At 39.6% G+C, this 24,356-nt stretch overlaps 1 protein-coding gene across 1 annotated transcript; it reads left to right on the forward strand.

Moving 5' to 3' along the window:
* Positions 1 to 665: 665 nt before the first annotated feature.
* On the forward strand, positions 666 to 23,885 carry mroh1 (maestro heat-like repeat family member 1). The gene is made up of 45 exons (XM_080471568.1): positions 666 to 828; positions 1,981 to 2,055; positions 2,140 to 2,285; positions 3,470 to 3,601; positions 3,727 to 3,889; positions 4,797 to 4,895; positions 5,282 to 5,433; positions 5,952 to 6,092; positions 6,231 to 6,323; positions 7,574 to 7,652; positions 8,014 to 8,127; positions 8,378 to 8,451; positions 8,949 to 9,071; positions 9,454 to 9,561; positions 9,741 to 9,885; positions 10,081 to 10,121; positions 10,521 to 10,662; positions 10,990 to 11,042; positions 11,245 to 11,352; positions 11,597 to 11,716; positions 11,821 to 11,943; positions 12,066 to 12,212; positions 12,585 to 12,611; positions 14,696 to 14,818; positions 14,924 to 15,003; positions 15,219 to 15,360; positions 15,517 to 15,612; positions 15,764 to 15,868; positions 16,097 to 16,232; positions 16,473 to 16,585; positions 16,741 to 16,893; positions 17,020 to 17,076; positions 17,445 to 17,542; positions 17,667 to 17,829; positions 18,640 to 18,809; positions 18,910 to 19,047; positions 19,273 to 19,387; positions 19,710 to 19,856; positions 19,936 to 20,002; positions 20,132 to 20,253; positions 20,454 to 20,603; positions 20,696 to 20,830; positions 21,194 to 21,296; positions 21,482 to 21,547; positions 21,645 to 23,885. The coding sequence occupies exons 1-45, from the start codon at positions 672 to 674 to the stop codon at positions 21,719 to 21,721; spliced, it is 5,118 nt and encodes a 1,705-aa protein (XP_080327694.1). The 5' UTR covers positions 666 to 671; the 3' UTR covers positions 21,722 to 23,885.
* The last annotated feature ends 471 nt before the right edge of the window (positions 23,886 to 24,356 follow it).

Raw genomic sequence — 24,356 nt, forward strand, 5'->3', positions numbered from 1 at the left:
ACTACCGGTACACTGATTGGAACACAAAAGTTGCCTCACACAGAGTAGTAAATATTGTTTGAAAACCAGACTTCCTGCGACCAAATATATTTGTAAAGATAGTAAAAGCTCTCTGTACAGTTCCTGTCACTATACAGCCTCATCCATAGTTAGCCAAGACGAGTTTATTTGTGTAGCACTATTCATACTCAAGGCAATTCAAAGTGCTTTCCCTAGGCAAAGAAATACATGGAATTACATTAAAATCATTGAAATAAAACCAGATATCAAGAAAATAAAAGCACATTTAAAAGAGAAAAGGCAATCATAACAGGAGAATGATTACAAAATGAATCAAATGAAACTGGGATTGGCTCCAGAGTTCCCCAACCATATAGAAGACTGAAGGACATTATCTTATCTAACTGAATAAGCTCAACATTTTGTTTTCAAAGTAATTGCAAGGAGGAAGACCTGAACTACCGCCCATTGATCACACATCACCCCATGAATTAAAAAAAAAACAAGTGCTCCAGTGAAAACATGACATGTAATGTCCTTTGTGCACAAAAGTCTCTGTCCTGAGTGTCTGTGTGCAGGGGTGGTGCAGCAGTGACCGGGGGCCGGACTCCCCGGTCCGGTCCTGCCTGGGCCCGCCTCCCTCTACTTCCGCCCCTGCTGACTGAAAGCACATGACCGGGCGTGTTTACACCTGCAGTCCAACACGGTCCCCGCTAACCTCAGCTGCACTGCTGACGACAGAAGCTGCTGCGGTCCTTCACGCCGAGAAAGGAACTCCCCCGCCAGTGAGAGAGGTCACCGTTTACCGGACGTTCACTGGGAGTCGAGGTGAGTTAGTGTCTTTGTGTTTTTGCGGCAGAATGTTGACATTTGTCCCTCTGCGCCTCTTCCGTAGCTGCTAGCATAGCATGCTAACGTGTGTCTGTGGTTCACTGGTTGCTCCATCACCAGGCGAAAGGAGGGTTAGAAACAAGGTACAGCAAGCGTTATCTTAACCGATTTACTCGGTTATAACCATCAAGTGTGTTTGTTCTTGATGGTGATGTCTCCAGGCTGATTTTTAGTCGAATTAAGTGACGGATCCTGTTAGCTTCTTGATGCTGATTGTGTTCACCTGTCAGTGACCTGAACAGGTAATCACACGTCTCTCCTAATATCTTCCAGCAATACTCGGTTATAATATCTACAGCTCATAAGATTGTATCATTGAGGCTGCTGTGACATGATTTACACGTTGTCCTGTAATGAACCCATCAGCAGTCTCCACAGTGTCGTGTCAGACGTTGTTTCTCCTTCTCAAGATCAGTTTTCTATATCAGCTGTTTTCTCCTCCGAGACACACTGAGCACACTGGACACGAGTGACAATCAGGACATTAGAGGGACAGCTCGTCTTGGACACTTTGATGGGAAAGTGAGGAGGTTGATGCATATAGTGAGGGACAACATGCAGGGGGATGGTGTGTGGAAGGAGACACAGACACATGATATTGGAAGTTGATCTGCTGTGAAAAGTCTGCAGATGGATAAAGTTTTGAAACTGAGCCTGTTGTGGTTGTAGCTAGTGCAATTTTAAAGAACTTGGTCAACTTAATTGTCTCATTTGGCAGGGAAATCATATTACTTTGTCGTTTTCTTTCATCCGTCGTTATTGTGCCTGCGCGAGTGGCAAGGCGCAAAGACTACTATCCTATATTATTATTTTTCTGCCATTGATTCACTGAGTAGCTCGTCCTGCACTTTTGAGAGCATGGACACAAAAAGCACATCAAAATGTGTGCAATGTTCAGTAATATGTTGCAATTTCTTTTGTTAATGATTCAGCTAACAGTTTCCGAAAAAATCCCCCAAAACTGCAAAAAAAAAAGCCCCATACAAATTACCATCTGTGGCCAGGGAGACGCTGATATCAGAGGAGAGGCAGGCAATACTTTCTAGATTTACTTTGTTAAGAATTGACATTTCTCTCTATGCTCCTCAGCTTATCCATCATCGTCCTCTGGCTGGTCAAAGTCAGCTCTCCAGCTGTCCACCATGGACGAGACTGATGTAGAACGTGAGTCTCGTCTCGTCTCGCCTCTGTGTTTACTTATTTTCGCACCAATTTTTTTTCCGTTCTTATTTATTTATTTATTTTCAGAGGTAACTTTGGCTCTGCTGGACGCAGCCAACGATAAAGACGCTGAGGTCCAGGAGCAGGTCAGAAAGTCTGTGTTAACTCTGGGAAAACAGCAGCCTGACCGAGTGCTGGCAATGTGTCAAGACTACCTCCTGAAACACCCCAAGGTAAAATCCCCACCGCACATAGCATTTCATGTCTAGTCTCAGCCAACACAATGTTCAACATACAACTTCCTAACTACTGTAGGTATCTTTATTCTTCCTTTTTATTAACAATAACATATTTTGTTTAATAAGCATGGCTAGAGCTTCATGGTGGTATTGATATTTACCTTTGAGCCTACTGCAGCTGTATTTATGTACGAGAACGACACATACCAATGTTTCTTTAGGAGTGCTCCAATACTCTTTCATCTTCTGAATTATTATTAATTTAAGTTTGGAGTCTAAAGTCAATAAAATCAGGTACATCCACACTATTTTTTTAGACAACCCGAGCCAACAATAGTTACGCAGTCATGCTGTAATCTGTTAAGCTGGTCACACACCCAATCCAGCCGCTCATGTGGCTCCCTTGCTTGTTGTGTGTCAGTCATACTGGTAAAACTCAGAAAGGTTTTCTTAAAAAAAATGTCAATATTCAATCATTTTTGGCCACAAAAAGTAATTTTAACCTAAATATGGTCACCTATATACATTACAATAACAATAATGTTGTTATTTTCTTAGATACCCATTGTAGTTACCAAATCCATGGCTACAGATCATCTGTCAAAATTTGAACAACACTTAGTTAACAGTTGGATGAGATGATTTTGTAAAGCTAATGTTTTACATGCTGATAAACTCATTTTTATCTTTAAAAAATGTTTATTATTGGTCATCCTTTCAAGTACAAAACAATCAGTCTTATGCCGATTGGGAAAATATTTGACATTTGCACATGTAGCATGACATTTCAAATCTCCATCTTTTTTTTTTTTTTTTTTTTAATACATACATAGACATTTCACCCTAGAGCTCTGATTCAGCATCAGTATATGAGGCTGCAGCTCCTGCAGTGTCATACTGTCACAACAATGTTCTTGTGATTATCAGCTGATGGATCATTGCAGAGTCAGTGACGGGACACAGGAAGTCTTTTCTGTTGAGACGTTACAAATGATCTCTTCCCTATTTAGTTTTTCTGTCTAAAAGCTGGTTCCCAATATGTATTTGAAACGTGGTGTTTTTATTGCAGATGACTAACTGTTGTACCATTGTAATATTTTCTGCTTTGGGATTTCTTTGTAACCATCATTGTTGTTACTTTCCTCTACTTTTGTTTCTCCATATGTTCCTTTATGTAGTTGGTGGTGAGCCACAGAGTCGTGGTTCTTCGAACTATCGAGCTGATTGTCAGCTGCAGGATTGACGAAATTAGCGCTCCCAGAATAAAGAGCATTATCACCTTGGCTTCAGATGAAATGACTCGATCAAAGGTATATATAAAAAAAAAAGTGTTTGAAGATAAACATTACGAAATTCCATTGTAGATAAAGAATAACTCGCACATACAATCTTTTTTTACTTATTTGATTTTTGACTGTGTGCCTGTGTGAATCAGGAGGTTGTCCCGGAGTGGCAGCAGGCAGCCAGTAATATCCTGGTGGCTGTGGGCAACAAATACATCAATGATATCATGGAGGAGATACTCAGCAAGTTTCAGCCAGGGGTCTTGCCTCATTTCTTTGTGGTTCAAACACTTGCTAATCTGTCGGATTCAAATGGTAAGAAACTATTTCATGAATTTAAAAAAAGAAAAGAAAAAAGACATTGAGTCTCGTTATGAGCAGAAAAAAAATCCACGCACAGTTCAGGAAGTGAAAACTGGCTCAAAAGCAGAGGCTCATGTAAAAACAAGAATTTGTTAAACTAGATCAGAAAAGCATTTTTCAGGTGGCTCCTAAAGATGATTTGTTGTCTGGATGTTTGATGACTCAAATTAAATTCATTTCTATTCTCTCTCCTATTTTTTTCTATTCTGAACAGAAATAACACTGTAGGGTGTTCTTAGCTGATTGATGCATCTCTTATTGATTAGTAATGTAATTCAGTGAAGCCTGAACTAAATGTGGGCTATTTGTTTAAATGTGATTAATGCTGTAATTGTCTATTAATAATCCACTTACACAGACAGGAGCTACTAAATGTTACTGTCAAATGGTTGAGTTCAGGACAGTTAATTGTAAGCAAAAAGAAACCTCTTTTTCCGCCAAACTAAGAAAGCTTACCTTTAACGTTAGACTGATGTAATTAATCCTGAAGTGAGTTTGTGTTTGGTGCTGGTTTGTCCAGATATTCCTGCCGCAACAGGATGAATCGGCAAATAAATGCTGACAGTTAACGTATTAAGAATACTGAGTAATAGAAGAAAAAAATACTCTGATCTCACCTTTTATCTGTACTGTTTTTCTCTGTGGATTATTTGGCCACAGCCTAAAGACACATTCATGGATTCATTTAAATAATTGTTTTCACAACTCATGTGATTTTAAGAGGGTCTTTATGAATAAACTTATCACATTCTTGTAGTAAACAAAAGTCATATCACTCCACAGGGCTACTTTTGAATATTTTGTACCCATTTAAAATGCTTGATATGAACCATTGTGTATATTTGTCCTTGTTCCATAGTTTATGGCATGGTGCCCTTCCTCAACGCTATACTAGGCACCATGTTGCCCATGCTGAACATCGCCAAGCAGGACAACATGAAGTGGGTCTTTTCTTCCGGTAAGAACCTCCCAGCAGCTTCCCCAAAAGCATGCAATGTAAATCTTCATGTTAAATTATGTTTGTAGGAAACACTTTTATGTAATTAAAGTCCCTTTTTCCAGGACAACTCGAACTTCAGTATTAGTGTTTTTCTTTAGAAACTAATGTAAAAAGTGTGAATCTTGTCTGTGATTGGATGGATGTACTTGATGACTAAAATCCACACAAAAAGCCCCATATCTCAGCTTCCTGGTGCTTTTTGGATTTTCTACATATTATAAAAAGTCTGGTTACGGGACGTATGCATGCTAAATTGTTAATTTCACATTTTCCTTTGTGTTTTTGTTTTTCTTACACTTTGCCTTTACTGCTTTTCCCCTGTTTTTTTTCTTTCTCTTTTGCAGCTTTGTGTCACTTCAGTGACAGCATTCTGGAGTACTTGGCCAACCTGGATAAAGCTCCTGATCCCACCGTCAGAAAAGACACATTTTCCAGTGAAATCTATTGTGCCTTTGACACCCTCTTCAATCACTGGTTACAAAGCAGGGAGCCCAAGGTGAGCTCGCTGCTGCAGGTCCATGCTGGAGCTGGAGCACAATGGTTTGAAGTACAGGAATACACAAAACAACAAAGATGACCTACGTTCGTGTGCAGAGGTTGTATTGGAGGAAGTTATGTAAAAAAAAAAAAGCTGTAGAGGTGAGCCATTTAAAGAAAACAATGCCATTCAAAGTTGGAAAGGCAAAGTTGAATAAAGGAGAAACACTGCAGAAGTTTACCTTTGTAGCACATGTAAAGTTATTGAATATCCCAAAGGTCTTGGTTTTGATTGCATCAGACTTTACTCTCATCTAAAATGAATAATAATAATATAATTACTAAGAATAAAATTTCTAAGTGATACAATCTTATCAAGAATTCTGATGCTCAAATTAAACCTGTCAGGACTCTCCTCAGGAATTATTTAGACAGAGTGAATGTGCTTGTGCTCGCAAGAAATTGTGTAATTTTACACGTTGGTTTGTGTTTTCAAGCCAGTGAGTTGGTTTGTCTTTGTGTCTCTTTGTGGTCCAGTTGAGGCTGACGGTGGCTGAGGCAGTGGGCTCGATGTGCCACCTCATGGCCAGCGACAAACTGGAGGAGCAAATTCCCAAAATCATTCCTGCTATCCTGTCGCTTTACAAGAAAAACAATGAGCACTACATCATCAGCAAGGTGGGTGCAATCCTCTTAACAGCTCTTTATAGGTTGGGCAACGTCGACTCCTTGTCTATACAAATGCAGGACCATTGCTCCACATTAATCTCTAAACCATGTCTTATTCATATATGTTGTTTCTCCTTGTCTGATCAGAGTCTCTGCCAAGTCTTGGAAGCCTCTGTCAACATGAGCAGCAGGGTGCTGGAGACACAACTGGACAATCTGCTCTTTGCACTGCATCTACAGGTAGGTCAGACAAACACAAGTGTTCAGTTAAGACAGCAACTGGCTGAAACATTGAGTGAACCAGACGATTAATGCCTAAAGTAGAGGTATACAGGACACTACAGCAGTAAAACACTGATCATTTACTCTATACTCTCCAAGGAGTATTTCATTTTCTTCATCAAAATATTGCCAATAATACAAACATGTGGGTTATTTGCAATCTCTACTTTATTCAATTATGTGAAGCAAATTTAATATCTTGAATACCTTTTTTTTGACCTGAAATCAATTTTATTTCCTTTTTTTTGGTATTCGTTTTCTCTTATTATTGTGAATTTACTTTCATCCTGCTGCTCTTGTAATCTCTCTGTTGTATTATGTAGCAGAGTAGGATTACTGTTGCAACAACACATCATCATTAGGGTAAAACGAACCTGTCTCACGAGGGTTTAAACCCTGCTCACGTTCCCTACATTGGCCTCCAAAACAACTTAAGAAAATGCTGTAGTTGCAAAGTAGGTCTGGCTATAATCTTGCACACTTAATTATGTAGATGTTGATGAATATGTCCTTATATTTGGGATACTTGTAATGGATGGTGCTTTGATGTTTTACTTTCCAGGGTAATTTATTAGCCAGAATTTGATAGCAAATGAGAAAATGACTTGGGATGTGTTTAAATGCCACTGTCGTATCTCTGCATTCCTCTGAGCTCCTGAAGCTAAACTTTAGACTGTAATTTTCTTGTCGAGTTGTTCACGAAGAACACCATGGGAATCTGCATTGTCAGATGTTTTTATAGGCTTGTGACTCAGCCTACTCTTGGCGCTGCGCCTCACCTGTTGCAAAATTTGACCGCAAGTTTGTCAGTTAGGTATCACATGATGTACACGCAACTGGGTTTATCCAACTGTGACACAGTACTGGCAACTGTTAGAGCACTTATCCCTCATGGTGTTTTTGCAAAGGATCATTTAACTGTATTTAAATGCCGTTTGAAAACAGATGTGCATAAATGAGCGACTTTAGGAAAAAATGTGGTTTTCAAATTAGCTTTCAGTTCTTCTTTTCAACACAGTTGAAACTTGTCACGTGCTCCTTTGTGCTTTAAAAAGATGTGTGATTGGCACTTCCTTTGGCAGCCAGTATAATTGAAGGTTCCTCCCTTTTCGCATTGGCATGATATTCTCATTTCCCCACTAAAAAGTCAGTGCTCACTTTAACAAATCACTGGGAGAATATAACCTCACAATTCTTGTTTCTCACAGGTATCTGCTCCTGTTGATTACAACAACCCACAGACGGTCAAAAACCACAACGAGGTTCTGCGATGCTTCAGTTTGCTTGGTACAGAATTTTTGTGGCATTCATGTGTCTGTCAGCTGACCAATGACATTAAAGTAGTTGATTTGTAAAATGGTAACATGTGATGTGTCTTCACCAAATTCAGTGTCTGGAAACTGTTGGATGTTCTCCAACAGACTTCTCTATGTGTTTTAATTCTATAGAGTCACAAGAGCAGTAATGCGATCATGCCGTAGTGAGCTGCCCTCAATTTCATTCACAAGATAATCATGTTAACTTCGCCAGTCAAAGTTTTTTGTGGTCTCTCTAATCTTGCTTCTTATTTTTTGGGCTTTTAACTCTGAAAGGAAAGATGGAGAGTTTGACAAACTCTTTTCTTTTATTTCCTCTTGTGTCCCTGCAGTTAAAGCTTTCCCAGACCGGCTGGTTATGTTTGTTCTTCAGAAACTGGAGAACAGCAATGAGCGAAACAGGATTGGCTCCCTGGCTGTACTGCGTCACCTCATCAACTCGAGCAGTGAGGAAATATGATAATGGAATCTAGCATGACTGCCACTTTTCCTGATTACCGATACACTGTAGTCTGTTACTCTGCACATATCAAAGATTTTGAGAACATGAATAAATTAATAAAGTGGGTGTTTGTCATATAGTCACATCAAGAAAAAATTATTTACAAGTGCAGTACATTTGACCAATAATAATCCATTTGTTGAAATGGGTCTTTACCCGGTTCACCACATCTGGATTTTAATGATTAATTACAGCTTCGACCATGGAAAGCAAAAAGCTCCTGATTCTGGCCAGCATCAGACAGCCCATGGCTGACCACAGCAACAAGGTAACACACACACAAACACACTGTTGGTGCTTAAGTAGCTAATTGCTGAGATTATTGTCACTTGTAATGTTGGCAGTTTCAACTCTGATGTAGTTTTACAGCCTTTTTACTATGAAATACTAGGCACTTGTATAAAGCGGGTTCATTTATGTATTTATATTTATTTGCAATTTGTTGCACTGTATTAAGCCCCCGAGGGGGAAATTCTTTTCTCCGAATTGACCAATCGATAGCAGCCACACAAAGTAGCGCTCAGGAGGGGACTGGTGGGGGCTGAGGGTCTTGCTAAAGGACCCCGGTGCAGGTTTTTTGGATTGTGGGAGGAAACACACCCAAACACGTGGAGAACAGCCAAACTCCACACTAAAAGCATCCGGGCGTATTTGAATCCACAACCTTCTCCCTGTGAGACGAGAGTGCAAACCACTGCGCCAACATGCGATTTCTTTTATTTTTATAAAAAAAAAATTCTGATTTGTTGTGCTTCTGTCTGTCAGGTAAAGAAGCGTGTGGTCCAGATCATCAGTGCTATGGCTCATCATGGATACCTGGAGTTGGATGGAGGGGAATTACTGGTTAGATTCATAGTTCAACACTGTGCTTTACCCGACACATACCAGGTATGACTTTCTTTTTTAAATTTTCCTTCATTCTTATTTGTCTATTTGAATATAGTTAAAATTTTACAACTGTAGTTGTAATGGTGGCTTGTGTAGTTTCACGAATGCGTTGCAGAAGAAGTCAATTTTTCCATCTTCTGTTAAAATAAAAACAATTCAATCAAGAATATACAGCTTTATTCCTCCATACTGTAGAAATTACAATGAAAACATGTGATCAGTGGACATCATGGACATCACCTAAAACCTTCTGCCTCCAAATTTAAATTGTAGCAAACAAAGATATTTCTGCGATAAAAAACTTTGTATAGTGAATAGACCTTTGAAAATTTGAATCACACCATTTTAATTCCGATCAATGTATGTACTCTTGTGTCTGCAGCGAGGTCAGAGGCCCTTCGATCCCGAGGAGGTGACCAATGAGGCACTAAGGACAATGTGTGACAACACCCTTCATCTCCTGACCACCACTGTTGGACGACTAGCTGATGTACGTCCACTGTTGATCTTTTGGGGAGATGTTTATCTGTTCTGAGGGGGAAAAAAATCTATCAGTTATGAGCTCTGGTTAGGATTTTCGATTCACTTTGATCAATGAGTTGCACTTAATTAATTGTGTGTGTGTAAAATGGGTGAATGAGACGTGTAACTTGTTTGCTTTGCTTTCAGGTACTATGGCCAAAGCTCCTGCACTATTTGACCCCCCCACTGTACAGCAACGCTACCGCTCCTCTCTGTAAGAGTTTGATAGTGCTGGGAGCCAAGAAGAAAAGTAACCAGGAGGCCAGCTTTAAAATAGACTTTATACAAGAAGGTTGGTGGAATATTTACAAAGCATTTTCATCTGTATAGAATTAAGGTAGGGTGAGATAAATAATCTGCTGTAGGCTGTCGAAGTTTGTCTGAACATTGTATAAAGATGAAGTTAAAGAAAAATTTGAATCAGTTGTTAAATACTTCATTTTATCACATGTGAGCATTTATTAAAATGATTATTTCTCTTTTTCAGTCAATCTTCCGACTCCTCAAACAATAATGATCAGATTGCTGGTGAGCATCTTTCCACATTATTCAAACTCTGGTAACGTTAAAGCAGGATGTCTTGTTTCCTTTGCACCTAATTGAGAAGAAGAAATTCTATATGAAGTCCTTTCACTGGTTGATGTATATAATGAACTGGTTCTGCAAATTTATTGTTTCACACCAAGTAGGGATTTGTAATGGAATGCAAGAGTTCTTAATTCTTTCTCATCACATTATATTCTGTCAACAGCTTTTGGGATCCACAGGCTAAAAAGTCAGATACTTTTCATTTGAAATGACTTTAAATTAAATCTACTGGTTACCTTTATGATTATTTACTGTCATTTTCTTATGATTTTAAATTGGAGACACTCTTTGAAGGTTAGGTGTTTGTTATATGATGTGCATGTGCCTGTGTTGTTTTAGGTGAATGCAGCTTTCCCCTTCAGTTGCAGAGATCATGGAGCTCCGTCCTTGTCTCTGCTCCAAATCCTGAGTATCAATATTCACCCCAAAACGGAGTCCCTCTGGGAGAACGAGATCCCTCCTCTGCTGTCGTTATTAGAGGGTATAAAAACGTGTGGACGTGGCTTTCCTCCTTTTGAGTTTATTCTGAAATCTGATTGTAAAATACAAGATGTATGGCTGCACTCCATTTGAGTTTGGGATGGCATCATTTTGTGGTAAAACCATGTGGTTGTGATCCAGATTATGTCATTACAAAGCTTAACTACTTTTAGGCCATCTCTTTTCAGTATCTACCTCTCAAGAACCCAGAAAATGAATTCTGAACACAAGTAGAATGCAGCTTAACCCTGCACATGCTTTTTTTTATCCATCAAGTGTACTGTCTCCCTCTTAATGGAAACTGTCTAACTGTTGTTGTTGTTTTCAGAGTCAACTGCAGACAGTCTGGATAAGAAGCAGTGGGATGAGAAACTCCTTAAGGTATGGTTTTAAATGTGTAATTGTAATATTTCATCCACTATGACAAGCCCCCTTTATGTTCATAGAGACTAAATGCACCTCATGACCATTAGAAATCTCTTTACACAGATATAGAAAATTGGAAAAGCACATTCTCATACAAAGATTTTTACAAACCTGTTGTTCGGTGAGTGTCCCTTTAAATGTGACCCACATTTTCCAGCTCTTGTCCAAAACTGTGGCATCGATTGACGACGACAAGTGGGTGTGTCGGTTGGCAGCTGAGGCAACGAGATACCTCTCTACTTATAACAACGCCTTAGAGGAGAAGGTTGGTGTTTCATTAACCGTTGCAGCTTTCGTCTCTTATCAATTCGACCAATATTAAAGTTGTAGTTAAACTATAAATGTTGGTTATTGTGGGAACTTGACAGCCACACAGTGTGTACACGTACAGCTGACCAATTGAATACAACCCCGCAAAGACTGTTAAATAAATGTTCATAGTACAAACTCAAATATTACTTTGCATAAACATAGACAACTGTATAAATTGTCTTTTTCTCTTCCTTTAGAGCTTTCTTTACCGCTTCATCGGAGTGACTCTCCAGCAGTGTTTCAATAAGGAGGCGGTGAAGAAACAACTGCAGGAAGTCCTGCTCACAGCACGGCACAATGATGCAGTCGAAAGAGAGGTATGATGTAATCTCTCTCATCGAAACCTCAGTCATTACTTTGTACCGTGGAGTTTCACACATTTACAGTCTGACTTCTATTGTCTGTCATGTGTTTCTATCAGGGAGTCTCAATGGGCGTCGGTCTGTGTGCCAACAGCCACTTAGAGGGAACTCTGGCCAAGCTGGACGAGTTTGGCAAATCGGATGCCTTCAAGAAGTCCCCAAGCATCTTCAACTTGCTCAAAGTACAAATGACACTGATTATAATGCTCCAAGGAAAAATGGGCAAATGAAGAGGACATGTTTTTTAAGTTTCTTTTTATGGTAAAATCTCTAAGTCATAGCCATCTGTTTATTTTCCCACCAGGAGCGTAATGATGTTGAGGTGGAGAAGGTGAAAAGCACACTCATCCTGTGCTACGGTCAGGTGGCTCTGAACGCACCTCCAGAGAAGATACTCACCCGCATTGATCAAGACATCCTTCGCTGCATTAGCAAACACTTCAATACCAAGGTGAAGTAAATCCTGAGCCAGGAAAATTAAAACGAATCCTTAAGTCGAGTGTTATCATAGCATTAGGCGTAGAGCTGTAGTTCTACTGAAGTAAAAGTCGGGCAGTGTATCCCTGTGCTCCATGTGGGGCCTTAGTGAAACCTCCTAAACATCAAGCATGGAGTTTTTACCTGCAGGTTCAATAGAGCACAATCCTTTTTATTCCATGTAATAACAGATTGTTTTTCAAACTATCCAGAGAAAATTATTCATATTTCTTGTACTTTTCAGATAATAGTGTTCCTATGGAGCAACGTTTCTCACAATAGAAATACAGTCTGGATTTGTTTGCTGTTTTTTTTTTCAACACTTAATTACCTCTTTTTTATACAGGTTCTGGGGATTAAAGTAGAGACAAAGGTATTGTCAACGGAGTGCAGGGACTTTGAGTTTTCCTGTATTTTGACTATTAACATTTTCTCTTTCCTCCTTTCTTACTGGAGATTGCTTTCAGTTCTGCTCAATGGTGGTGATGCTGTCACTGGAAAATACTTGCTCACTAATCAAGAAAATATGATTTGAGAACAATTACGCAGTTACTTTTTCTTCAAGGACCTTCAGCATCCATTAATTATTTAAAACTAATCTGAGTTATGAGTGATGTCAATTCTTTCAAGTGCAGCTTGACAGCCATGTTTAATTTTTCAAACATGTATTACTATTACCCTCAAGATCGCAGTTCAATTGTGATTCATTCAAAAGTTCTGGTATAAATGACACCTAAAATGCACTTCCTCAAATATTCAAGGAAGTGTTGAAAAGTGACAGCACTTCATAGATTGCATTTTGGAATTATTACTCATCAACTTGTTACATTTTTCAAGAGGAAATCAAAAACCTTTAACATCTGCTTTATCTGTGTTTTGTGTAAATTTAATCCTAAATTTCACCTGTTTCTTGGGTTGGAAAACAATCAAAATATGAAGGAAACCTTGAAGAGAAAAAAAACTGTTCTCAACTTCTTCACGAATCAGCAGGGGACAAAAAAAAGTCCTCTCTGCAGTAATCATGACTCTTTATATAATTCATTAATAGAAAAAAATCGTCAGGTAATCATGTGTACATCTGATTCCAGTGCTGTGACTACAGTGTGTTGTAGAATTATACTTCTGCTTTCTTTTCTTGTTTTGTCTATGATTTCCTTAAGGTACAATATGTGAGAGTCTTTGTTGTGTAATGCCACTTTGTGCACTGGGTGGTGGAGTTGAGTTGAACAGTTTGCCTTCAGTTTGGCTTTCACAGTCATTTGTTTGTTGTACGCTTGTCATTAGCATTTTTTTTTTTTTTAAAGAGAAATGTTAATACATTTTTGTCAGGACTGTTTTAACTACAAAGCGTTTCTTAGCTCACTGAGCAATATTAAGATACATTTAATGAATTACTTCAGCATTGATGGGGCTTTGCACTTTCACAACATCCTTGCACTTTTCCATCATCTAATGCTATTTCAAAGGAGCAGAAGTAACCTACAACATCATTCAAAACATGGTTACATTACTCCAGATTGGAGAAATCCTCTCATCCACACCCTGTTGTTGTTTTGTACGGATGTGACCGTCCTATACATCTAACTTACTTGGTTTAAGTGCAGATATTGTTTAATCCTAATGAGCGAGGTGATGAGGTAGTCGATGGTCTGTACAGGGCTGAGTGTGAGAAGACGGCTGTGGTAGACGTCACAGGTGCAACTGTTTTTTTCGTTTCAGTGATTTTCTTATGAGTCAGTTTTAAAAGGAAATAGTTAAAAAACAAAAGAAGTCACAGTGATTCTCCTGACTTGCCAATTTTCTCATTTACTGCAATAACCTGCAGAAAATCACATAAAATGCATACAAAATTGTTTTACAATCTTTGAGGAAATTGGCAGTATTCAGATCATAATGCCGGTTTTTGGTTTTTTTGGGACTGAGATCAGACCTCTGAGTGATATTGGTACATCGCAGAGCAGCTTGTTAGCCTGTTAACAGTCTGAACAGAATGAAATCAAAAGCTGCATTGTCTCAATGTATTTGGTTGCATAAGGCTTGTAAATCTTGCATATTGTACCTTTTCAAGGTGGTTTGCTCTTTACTCACTTACCAGTTACTCATCCTGAGCGTGAAAAAATACTTTTAATGATTCTTGCTATTTTCAAAAGGTTCTTTGGCTCTTATCTAATCTGCTATCTTTTAGGCAGAGCCTTGGAATGGGTTGCTTTTGTAATCAGTTGCTAATTAAACAACTCAAAGCTTCTCTCCATCTGTAGTAATGGCGGATCAATCTACAATATCTCTATTGGATTGATTAGGTTGCTTGCTGATTGCTGGAAAAGGTCTTGATTTTACTTTTGCTCTTCTTAGAGTTGCATCTGCTGAGTGGCGCTGCGGTGCATCTTGATCTTTTCACTCCTGAAAACTTTCTTTGTGTGTCTTTTACCTCATTATTTTGTGTGTGCGTGTGTGCAGGACCTCACGATGAAGCTCAGTTTGATTAAGAGTGTAGGACACATTGGCAAAGCCATCAGCGAGTGTGTGAAGAAACAAGGCTACGTCTTCTCTCGCAAGCAGGAGCTCATTACAGTCATGCTGGTCAGTAGTTTGAAAGCAACCTCCGTCATTTGACAGTAATTTATAACATTAACAACATCAGTTATTGATCTGATCATCCTTGCTGCCGTTGTCTTCACTGATTAGGATTTTATCAAAGCCGAGGCTGCGGACTCACTGAGGACTCCAGTTCGCCATCTTGTGATGACCACATGTGCCAACCTTATGTATCCTTTTCTGCTGGAAAGCTGCTGTATTTTATCTAGTTAAACATGACTAACAGAAAACATTTTCTTTTTATATGTACAAACTGCTCTTTTCTGTAAACTCAGCATGAAATTTAATTTCAGAGGCGTGCAGTCCTCCTAGGTCAGTCTCTGGTTATTGTTCTCGAACTTCCTGTCTTGTTCCAGTGTTTTCTCTTTGACCCAAAGTGCTTCAGGCCGCTGGACCCTGCACTCAGTGAGAATGAGAGCTTTGACTTGCTGAAGGTGTGTGTGAACAGTGCATTTTCTCTGCCACCTGAAACACAAACCCCTGAGAAAATTAAAGAGGAGGAAATACTTGACCCCAAGCAAAGAAAGGTGAGGTGCATACACAGTGCTTCTGCTTCAAGAATGGTGTTTGTTGATGTTGTCGCTCTTCTTAAGGATGTCAAATAATCTAAGATGACTTGAGTGCAACGTTGTTCCAGATGTCATCGTGTTTCCTTGCTGAAATGTTCTGGTGAATCTGTGCAGGCTTTGTACAAAGACACGATGGCTGCTCTGCAAGACCTGCTGAAGAGTGTTCTGGCCAGGGATCCCACTCCTGATGGCCTGCAAAGTGTTTTCAAGGTGAGCCCTGATATTTTGACCCGAACAGACCATTTTTGCATAATTCTTAGTTTGTCAATCTGACATCTGTGTATCATTCATAGATAATGAGCATTGTGCCTGCATTTTGTATGTATTACAGTGTGTTTTGATGTGTGTTGTTTTTGTGTAGCACATTGAGTCCTGGTTGAGTTCTGGACAGGATCACGAGAGGGAGAGAGCCGTCTCCACCACTGCTCACATATTGGCTTTCTATCTGGACAACCTGACCGTCAAGGTACGCAGACACACACATCTGCAGTTACACATGCACATTATCAAATCAGTGGTCTTTTATGAATCATATAAAACGGTTTCCTTTCTCCACACGATTCATTGAGAATCTGTCCTTTAATTGTGTGTTCATATTGGTTTAGTCAGCACCTTGCCATAAATTACTAATATTCTTTAGTTGTGCTTGGAGAGAGCCAAGTTTGTTATTTTTTTCTTCTGCATGTTTGTGTAGAACATGGTGTCTTTCCACAACCTTGGAGCCCTGCTGGGTCGACTCTCTCCACGATGCTCTGACCCTCATCCTGCTGTACGCGCTGCTGCAATGGACTGTATATACGTCCTGCTTTACATACAGCTGCGATATGAAGGTACAGACACCTCATATGTTATTTACCTTGACAGGAAACCTTTCTATCAATAATGTCTGTTTATAAGTTCTGACATGGTGACACAAGGCCTCGTCTTTAACAAGGTTTTTAAAAGCTAGAAAGTGAAAAGGTTAACTAGTCTTGAGATCAGAGTATAAACCACAACTTTAGTGTTCTTTATTGATGCCTCGTAGCTGGTATTTAAGTGAAAGTTGATGTTGAATCTGTGCTGGTTCCCAGGTTTCGCTTTAAATTATAAGGACGAAGGTGTCGACTCTCTGCAGCTTTTAAAAAACCAACTAGAAAACCCTGATCACTCGGTTCTCTACAAAACCTGCTCAGATCTCACAAAGGTACATTTTATATCACACAAATGTTTAACTCGGCCCACTGTAGTGGGCTTATTCAGATTTATTTGTTTTTTGGACTATTTATCAAGTTAATGGTATTTAAAGCATCCTGTACAGTACAATCGTGTGTAACTTCATCCTGTCCTGCCTTTTGTCAGGTGATGAGTAAGCGTCTGCCTCAGCAGCAGCTGGCGACGTTGGTGTTCATGTTGTTTGAAGGGCTGGTGGACAGCCAGACGAACTGCTCCAGAGCGTCTTCTGTCATCCTTAATACTCTACTAAAGAACAGAGGAGCCGGGCTGCAAGATCTGGTAGCTCATACTTACTGTTACATAATCTTTATTGTCTGATGAAATCTATAATTATTTCTAAGATATAAAAACAGACATGAAGTATTTGACGCATACCTGCTTTTTTTTTTTTTTTTAATGTTCTAGGTCCCAGAGATGCTGGAGGTGCTACATGTGCATCTGCAGAATATCACCGAGGAGCAGGTCAATATATTGCTTGATTATCATCATTATTATTGTTGTTGTTCACATATTCTTGATTCTCCATAAATTGTCTCAAAAAATAATCATGAAAAATACTTTATTCCTTGTGGAAATTTCTTCACTGAATTGACCCCTCGGTATGCAGCCACATAGCGCAGGGCTCAGGGACGCCCGGTGGATGTTTTTTTTTTGTTTTGTTTTTTTTTGAAGGAAACCCACACATACAAGGGGAGAACATGCAAACTCCACACAGAAAGGCCCTGAGCTGTATTTCAACCCACAACGCAAACCACCCCACCACTGTGCAGCCTAAATCAGGATTAACTTTTATCATTAAAAAAAAGACACTTATTACTGTTTCACTGTAGGTGAGAGTTGCTGTTGGACAGACGGTGCTCATCCTGGCTTCTCAACATCTCCAGACGGTTATCAACACACTAATTAACCAGCCACTCCCTTATGACAAGTACGTATCCATCATTTGAAATACATCAAAGGCTCTTCCTCTGCGCGTCAACACAATGTTTCATCAAGTCAGTTTTACGTCATTCTTCATAGAAATTGAGTCAACGGCGTGTTTATTTGTGCAGCTGGACGTGTGAGATGTGGATGGCTTTGGGGGCAGACCCCATTGTAGCCAGTCAGATCATGGAGATGGTGATGGAGAAGCTTCTCATCAGCGCACCCTACACAGACAAGGAGTCCATGATGAGGGGAGGGTCGACAAAGGTGGCCACCAATCAGCCGCTAGCTGTGAGTCAGACATGTTCCTGGCTCCTTGATATTCACACACACACTTGAATTTAATGCAAACACACACTTTCTCTATGATAGGAGATAATGGTAACAAACAAACGACTGTAAGGGAAGCAGCTCACATGAAAGCCAATTGCTGTAGACTAATAAATTATTCATAAATGATGGAAGATGGCAGGTCATTCTGATTAAGGTCTTTTTTTATTTTGAGTAGCGACTCTTCTCCAGTTCGATATAATATGTGACCTCTTCGACCCAGCCTCCATACATGGGTGGCAATGTTTCTTTCCATTTTTGTAGGATCATTCTTCTAGCTAGGAGGGTACAGAAAGCTATCAAATTAGTCTTTTGCACCTCTAAATTTACAGTCTTTGCAGTCACTCCAAATATGGCAATAAATGTACGCTTTTACTGTAGTATTAGATATTTTTGACAAAGTGTTAAAGATTGATTCCCGGAAGCTGTTGGAAAGTAATTTTAACTTGTTTTAAATATCAATTCTAGCAACTGTTAAGTTACTTTAAAATGAAAAGTACTGTAAGATGAAAATTATTACTGCATGTTGAATTCCAGACACAAGGACGTCTAGTTTTTTTTCCGATCCAATTAGCAGCCATAATTCTCCTATATTCTTGTCGAAGTGTGTCGTTACAGTTTGTGCAAATGGTTCATGCGTTCAGTTTCCCGCCGTCTGATTGGGGAATTTGTAAAAATGCTTTTATTTTAAATTGAATAGCAAGTGTTAAAAATCACGCAGCAGATGGACGGTGACTCAGAGTTGTCTGTCTGTGTGATGTTTGTTTGCAGATGACATGTGGCCTCAAAGAGCTGTTGTTAAATGGCCAGACTCAGGAACCGGCAGTCAATCTGTTTCCTCGGCTCTTCTCCTGTCTCACCATCAGAGTCGGTGCAAGTGTTGGAGTCGCGGCACCAAAGATCAAAAACACTAAACAAACGGCCCCCATACACGTAGCAGGGTAGGCAAGCTTTTTCATTTTTCAAGGAAAAAAATATGTATGTAGATTCTAGAAAAAGTATTTGCGTGTCCTGATGGTTTGGTGTCTTCCTCCTTCTCAGAGTGGCGGCTGAGGCACTCAGAATTTTGTTAGCACGAGCTCAGTTGGATGAAGTGATGAAACGGTTGGATGAAGACAACGCCTGGGATGTACTGAAGGAACCGAGTACACACACAACAGGGATTACTCTACTTGCAAGGTACACACACCCATTAACCAGCTGACTGCAGATGGGCCTTGTTAGATATTATTAAATGATTCTATTATAGGTCTGCAGAAAAATTACAAGAACAAAGATGGATTTCATAGAATTCCTAAATATGTCAAATTAAATTCTTCCCCACAGCCGATCAAAACACTGGATAACTGTTCTGTGTGATGACAATATTCACTGTGTGAATTCATGTCTGTTCTTGCTCTGAAGGGCGATGGCAAAGCATGCTGGTCCCAGGTTGCCTGCGATCGTGGAGTGTTTGTGTCCGTCCTTGAACAACATCTATGAATGTCAGAGGATCACTGTCACGGCCTTCTTTTCTGAGGTGAAACACACAAAAATGTTCTGAACCATGAGAAATTTACCGTGTCTGCCTGCGACTGCTCCCAGTTTATCGACATTACACATAGCTTTACACATCGGTATAACTGTATGAACTGCAGTACTGTGCAGAGGATGGTTCTTCTCTGTGACATGGACTGTATGTTTGAGTTTTGGTGTCTTTATGGTGTTACTTGGTGGATAAGGGTCATTTTTAGCCCTCTTTTCTGAAACGTACTACTGTAGTTGACATCAGCTGGAGAACATTAATAACATGATTTATCAGGATAATTCATTCATTAATTTTGAGTCCCTCTCGTGTCCAGCTGCTGAACCATCACGTGGTGACAGAGTTGATGTTAATAGATGTGTTGATGAACAACATGATGGAGAGGATATCGGATCCTTGCTGCACAGTTCGCATGTTGGCTGTGCGGGGGCTGGGAAACATAGCTGGGGGATCACCTGAAAAGGTACGCGTGCGCACAAAGTATAGATTTAACAAAAATCTCCTACTAGTTTCTTTACTTTTCTGTCTTCTCCCTGCATCAGGTAAATAAATATGCCAAAGAGCTGCTGGCAGCCATGAGCTCAGGAATGGAGGAGAAAGATGACCCAGGTAAGTGAAGTTCATCACATAATGTTGAGTGCAGCTCGCCTATTATATTACAGGGAGTCTCGCAGGTTTACAAGTTGGCTGCCTCTATTGAACATGCTGCTGATCTAAAATGTGTGCTTTCTTCTGCAGGTAAACTGATCACCCTTGAAGCCATGTCTGGTCTGTCTAAAGTTCTGCTCTACCTGGACGAGAAAAATGTCCACTTACTTGTTGTGTACATCTTCATGAAGATCAAACCGTTCTTGGAAAGTGTAAGTTTTCTTTCAGTTTTGTGGCACAAGGTTGACTATAAACGATTTGATTTGAAGCTTGATTTAAAAGCCGCACCCAGGATGTTGTATTTTGGATGAATATTGCTTAAATAATTTGATTGTGATTTCATCTCAATCGATGGAAATCACTCGGGTCTCTTCAGCTGAACGCTAACACTGTCACTCTCTGACTCAACCAGGAGAATGATGATATCCGCTGTGCTTCTATCAATTTGATGGGAAACTTGTCCAAGTTTGGCTCCGGAGAGCAAGTGTTCAAAGACCAGATCCACAATGTCCTGGTCAGCCTGCTGTTACACCTGGTCGACCCAAACACTCAGGTGGTCAAGGTAACGCAGGAAAACACACAGACAAACCTTCTCGGAGGTGAAATTCCATTTTTGTGCTATACGCATTAGAAATTGGTCTCTTATTTGTTCAGGCATGCAAGTATGCGATGCGAGTGTGTGCTCCTGTGGTGGGATCAGAGCAGATCACAGCCATGTTTCAAAACCACCTCCATGAAGACAAGAGCTTGCACTATGGAGAGTTTATCAACGACCTCACAAAATACCTGGTAAGAATCGAGTGAAATGCTCTATTTAGGTTCCTGTTTACCTGTTTATATACTTTAAATATCTAGTTTTTTTTCCTGAGGTTGGTTTTTAGTGTTAATGTCATCTACCTTCAAGAGTCAGATACACGTAAACATTTCTAAAATGAAGATGATTTCTTTAAAAGCAACATCAAATACAAGTTGAAATAATGGTGTGTGCTGGTCAACAGGTGAGAAAAAATAAAATTTTGTGACTCTTGATGTTCTGATAGGAAATGTTTCTTTGGGATTAACTCCACAAATCAAATGCGGTGTTGGAATAGCGGATGTCGTTTACCCTGCGAGGAGTTGATTGTTGATCTTCAGTGCATGTTTTGTTTGTAGATTCAGGACTTCCCCGGGATGCTGAACTTCTACCACATCTCAGTCGTCCAGTTCTTCAAGAGTAACTGGGCGGAGGTCAGAGCAGGAGCGGCCATGTTTATAGGTACGACAACACTATTATCTCACTCCATACCGTCAAAGACTTTTCTCAGAACGTCACAACTGAAATGGAAGCAGTTTTTGTGCACAAACAGTCACAGCAGGTAGTTTTATTCTTGCCGTTAAGGTTACCACAGGAACATGTGATCTCTCACGCTGTGAACTGATTGTATTGGCGTCTCCCTTCAGGGTTTTTGCTGGGGAATCTTCAAGAAGAGCATCTCTCCCACCTTAACATGGGCACCATCAGTAAAGGTTTGCTTCAAAATACTATTTATTTTGCTTCGGAAAATGAAAGTGCGTTCAGTTGTATTTTGTGGTTTTAACTATTTGTGTGTGTTTTCCTCCACAGGTTTAGTGATGTTGCTCCAGGATCCAGATCCTGTGGTGAGGGTGAAAGCTGCCGAGGCAATGGGACGCTTTCATTAACGCACGCACACCAACATATAAACACTGCGCAGCTCGTGCTTTCCGTTTACGAAAATATTCTGCACCCCTTGTAAAAAGTGTAGCAAGTAAGTGTTTGCTGAATATAGTACCTGCAACAGGCGTTAAACCAAAACAGTAAGAAGGGTAAAGTCAGGCAAGCGGTCACTTTTATTAATAGAATCGTACCAATGAACACTGAAAACACATATTCAGAGACATCAGCTCATTCATTCATATCTACTGTACATATATAGTCCTCCAGCAGCTTGAGCTTGTCACTTTCCAAGGATACTTAGACGAGGTTTTAATTCTGATTCATATTTTAATGACCAGGGACTGTGCTGTTTTTTTTTTTAATAGATAAATGTCGTCTGTAGCATCAGTGAGAACATATATATAATATAATGTCACCCGTCCAGGAGGTTTTTAATGTAAAAGATAAAATACATTTGAACAAGATTCTAGATTTTCTTTTTTTCTTTTTAGAACATATTATAGTTTCTTCAAATATCTGATGTGCAAGTGAGAATTGCACACTTACAATACATGTGAGAGATTTTATATGAGCCTGACTTGTGCACGTACCTCTAGTTTTATTAGCTTTAAGTGAAAATATCTATGGATGTACATATTCTTTTCAGTGTAGCAGGCTTTGTTTCAATGGACTTGATCTTTGGATCGGAGCTCGACTCTCAATAAAAGACCCAAAGAAGCATGTTTAGATGACTTGGACATGCAGCGACGTGGAACATTTAAAATGCAGACTTTTCTCAGTGCGAGGTAGTCTTGCCTTTAAATGGTATGTGTCATAGTAACATGACTCCGTGTGTCATTACTGTGTGAATCACATCATTTACCGATCAGAAGGGCCAGCAATAACGAGCTCTTAACTTTGAAAAAACAAAAACAATTTCTGTCGCGCACGTGAGCTGGCTTGTTAAGAACACAAATGAGACGGTTTTATCTTGTAGGTTTCAGTGCCAAGTTCACCTCCATCACTGCCCACCACTTCAGCCTCATCAGCCTGCTTTCACACTGATTCATGATTCACCTTCCTCATCATCATTCCTCAGCTACAAACAACTGCCACAACAACTTTGCCAAATCTTCTGTTCGCCTCCATGAACGCACCAGCCAATTGACGTCACCGTCGTATATCTTAGGTGAAGTTTCGTTCGTGTGGATCCGAGTGCAAGGCTGAAACTCGACTTAATTTAGTGCTTCTGAACAAGCCGGCTTCGTCGGTCCATTTTTACTAACCAGTGTTTTTAGGCAGGACTTAAAACTGCCAAATGTCCATTGATATCACACATTAGAACAAAAAGATATATAGTGATCCTGATGGCGATTTCCTCTCTTTCTCACTATGAATACACTTAATGTTGTTTCATCATACGGTGTCATAAATGGATGCATGCAGTTTACTTGTATTAGCCTGAACCTGCTCTCTTCATTATGTGTAAATACACTGTGTGACTGGTGTTTTCAAAATGTCTGTACTTGTCATTGTAAGAGGCATGTCACCAAATCGATCCGCTGAAAGCCAAGCAAGGGTGGATGGAAAGTGAAACGTTGATTTGGTGACGTTAGAAATATGTTAAGTATACCTCTAATATTGGGTTTGCACTTTTTAAGCTCTGTCCATGCCGCTCCTGATCTGAGCACTGCAGGGAAACTTAAGCTGATGAATTTCCAAAGTTGCGGATACTACTTTTTCTTTTTTGTTTTGCACTTGAGAAAAAAAAGCCTGTTCTTGTGTTCAAATATAACCTCAAAGCAAACTCTTGAATCTTTCACGCACATCTTGAAGTCCTGACGGCTGCTCCCAGATGTCTGTTGCTCGTCTTAAATGCTCAACAAACAGGCTTTTAGCACTTTCTAACACTACAGCTTGGCTTTGGGTAAATACTGAATACTAAGTGTTCTCGGTTTTAATGGCCGTTGTAAACTTTGTCCCACTTATTTGATTTTTCATGTTTACCGTTTTTTTTTTGTTTTTTTTTAAACAAAATCATGTTGAATGTATGTTTGTCAAACGGCGGTACGACTATTGTTTAAATGTATGAATGTGGACTCTTACTTTTCCTTGTTTTTTTGGGACCAGTAGAGAATGGTGATGACAGCAATCATTGTATTTAAGTAAAGAAATAAACGGTTTCATTCAAACATTGCTGGCTAATTGTCTCCACTTTATATATCTTGGATTCTTGCAGATTTTGTTTATCACACACAAACAGGCAGAACATGGAAACATATTCATATTCTCACTGTGAGATGAGTAGTGACCACTATCCATGTAGAGTTCAGTAAAGGTTTGTTGTCTTTGTGTGAATACAGTGATGATATCCTTTGAACATTTGTTTCAACTTAACCCTTCACAGCACCCAATGAAATCCACGATTTACCCCAAGTCCTCCATATTACACAATTTATAGTTTAAACATTGATTAGAAATGACTGATGTAAAACCTTGCCTGAACACATTTTGTATTGTTTAGCACAAGTATTTATTCATGTATTCAGTATTTCATCAATTTCCCTTTTATTCAGATGCAATAAACGGGACGAAATGTTGATGTTATGCTATATGTCATCCTTTGCATGAAAAATGGCAAAACATTTATTTTACAGGATT

Source organism: Lipophrys pholis, assembly GCF_963383615.2.
Source record: "Lipophrys pholis genome assembly, chromosome: 9".
NCBI classification, from domain to species: Eukaryota; Metazoa; Chordata; class Actinopteri; order Blenniiformes; family Blenniidae; genus Lipophrys; species Lipophrys pholis.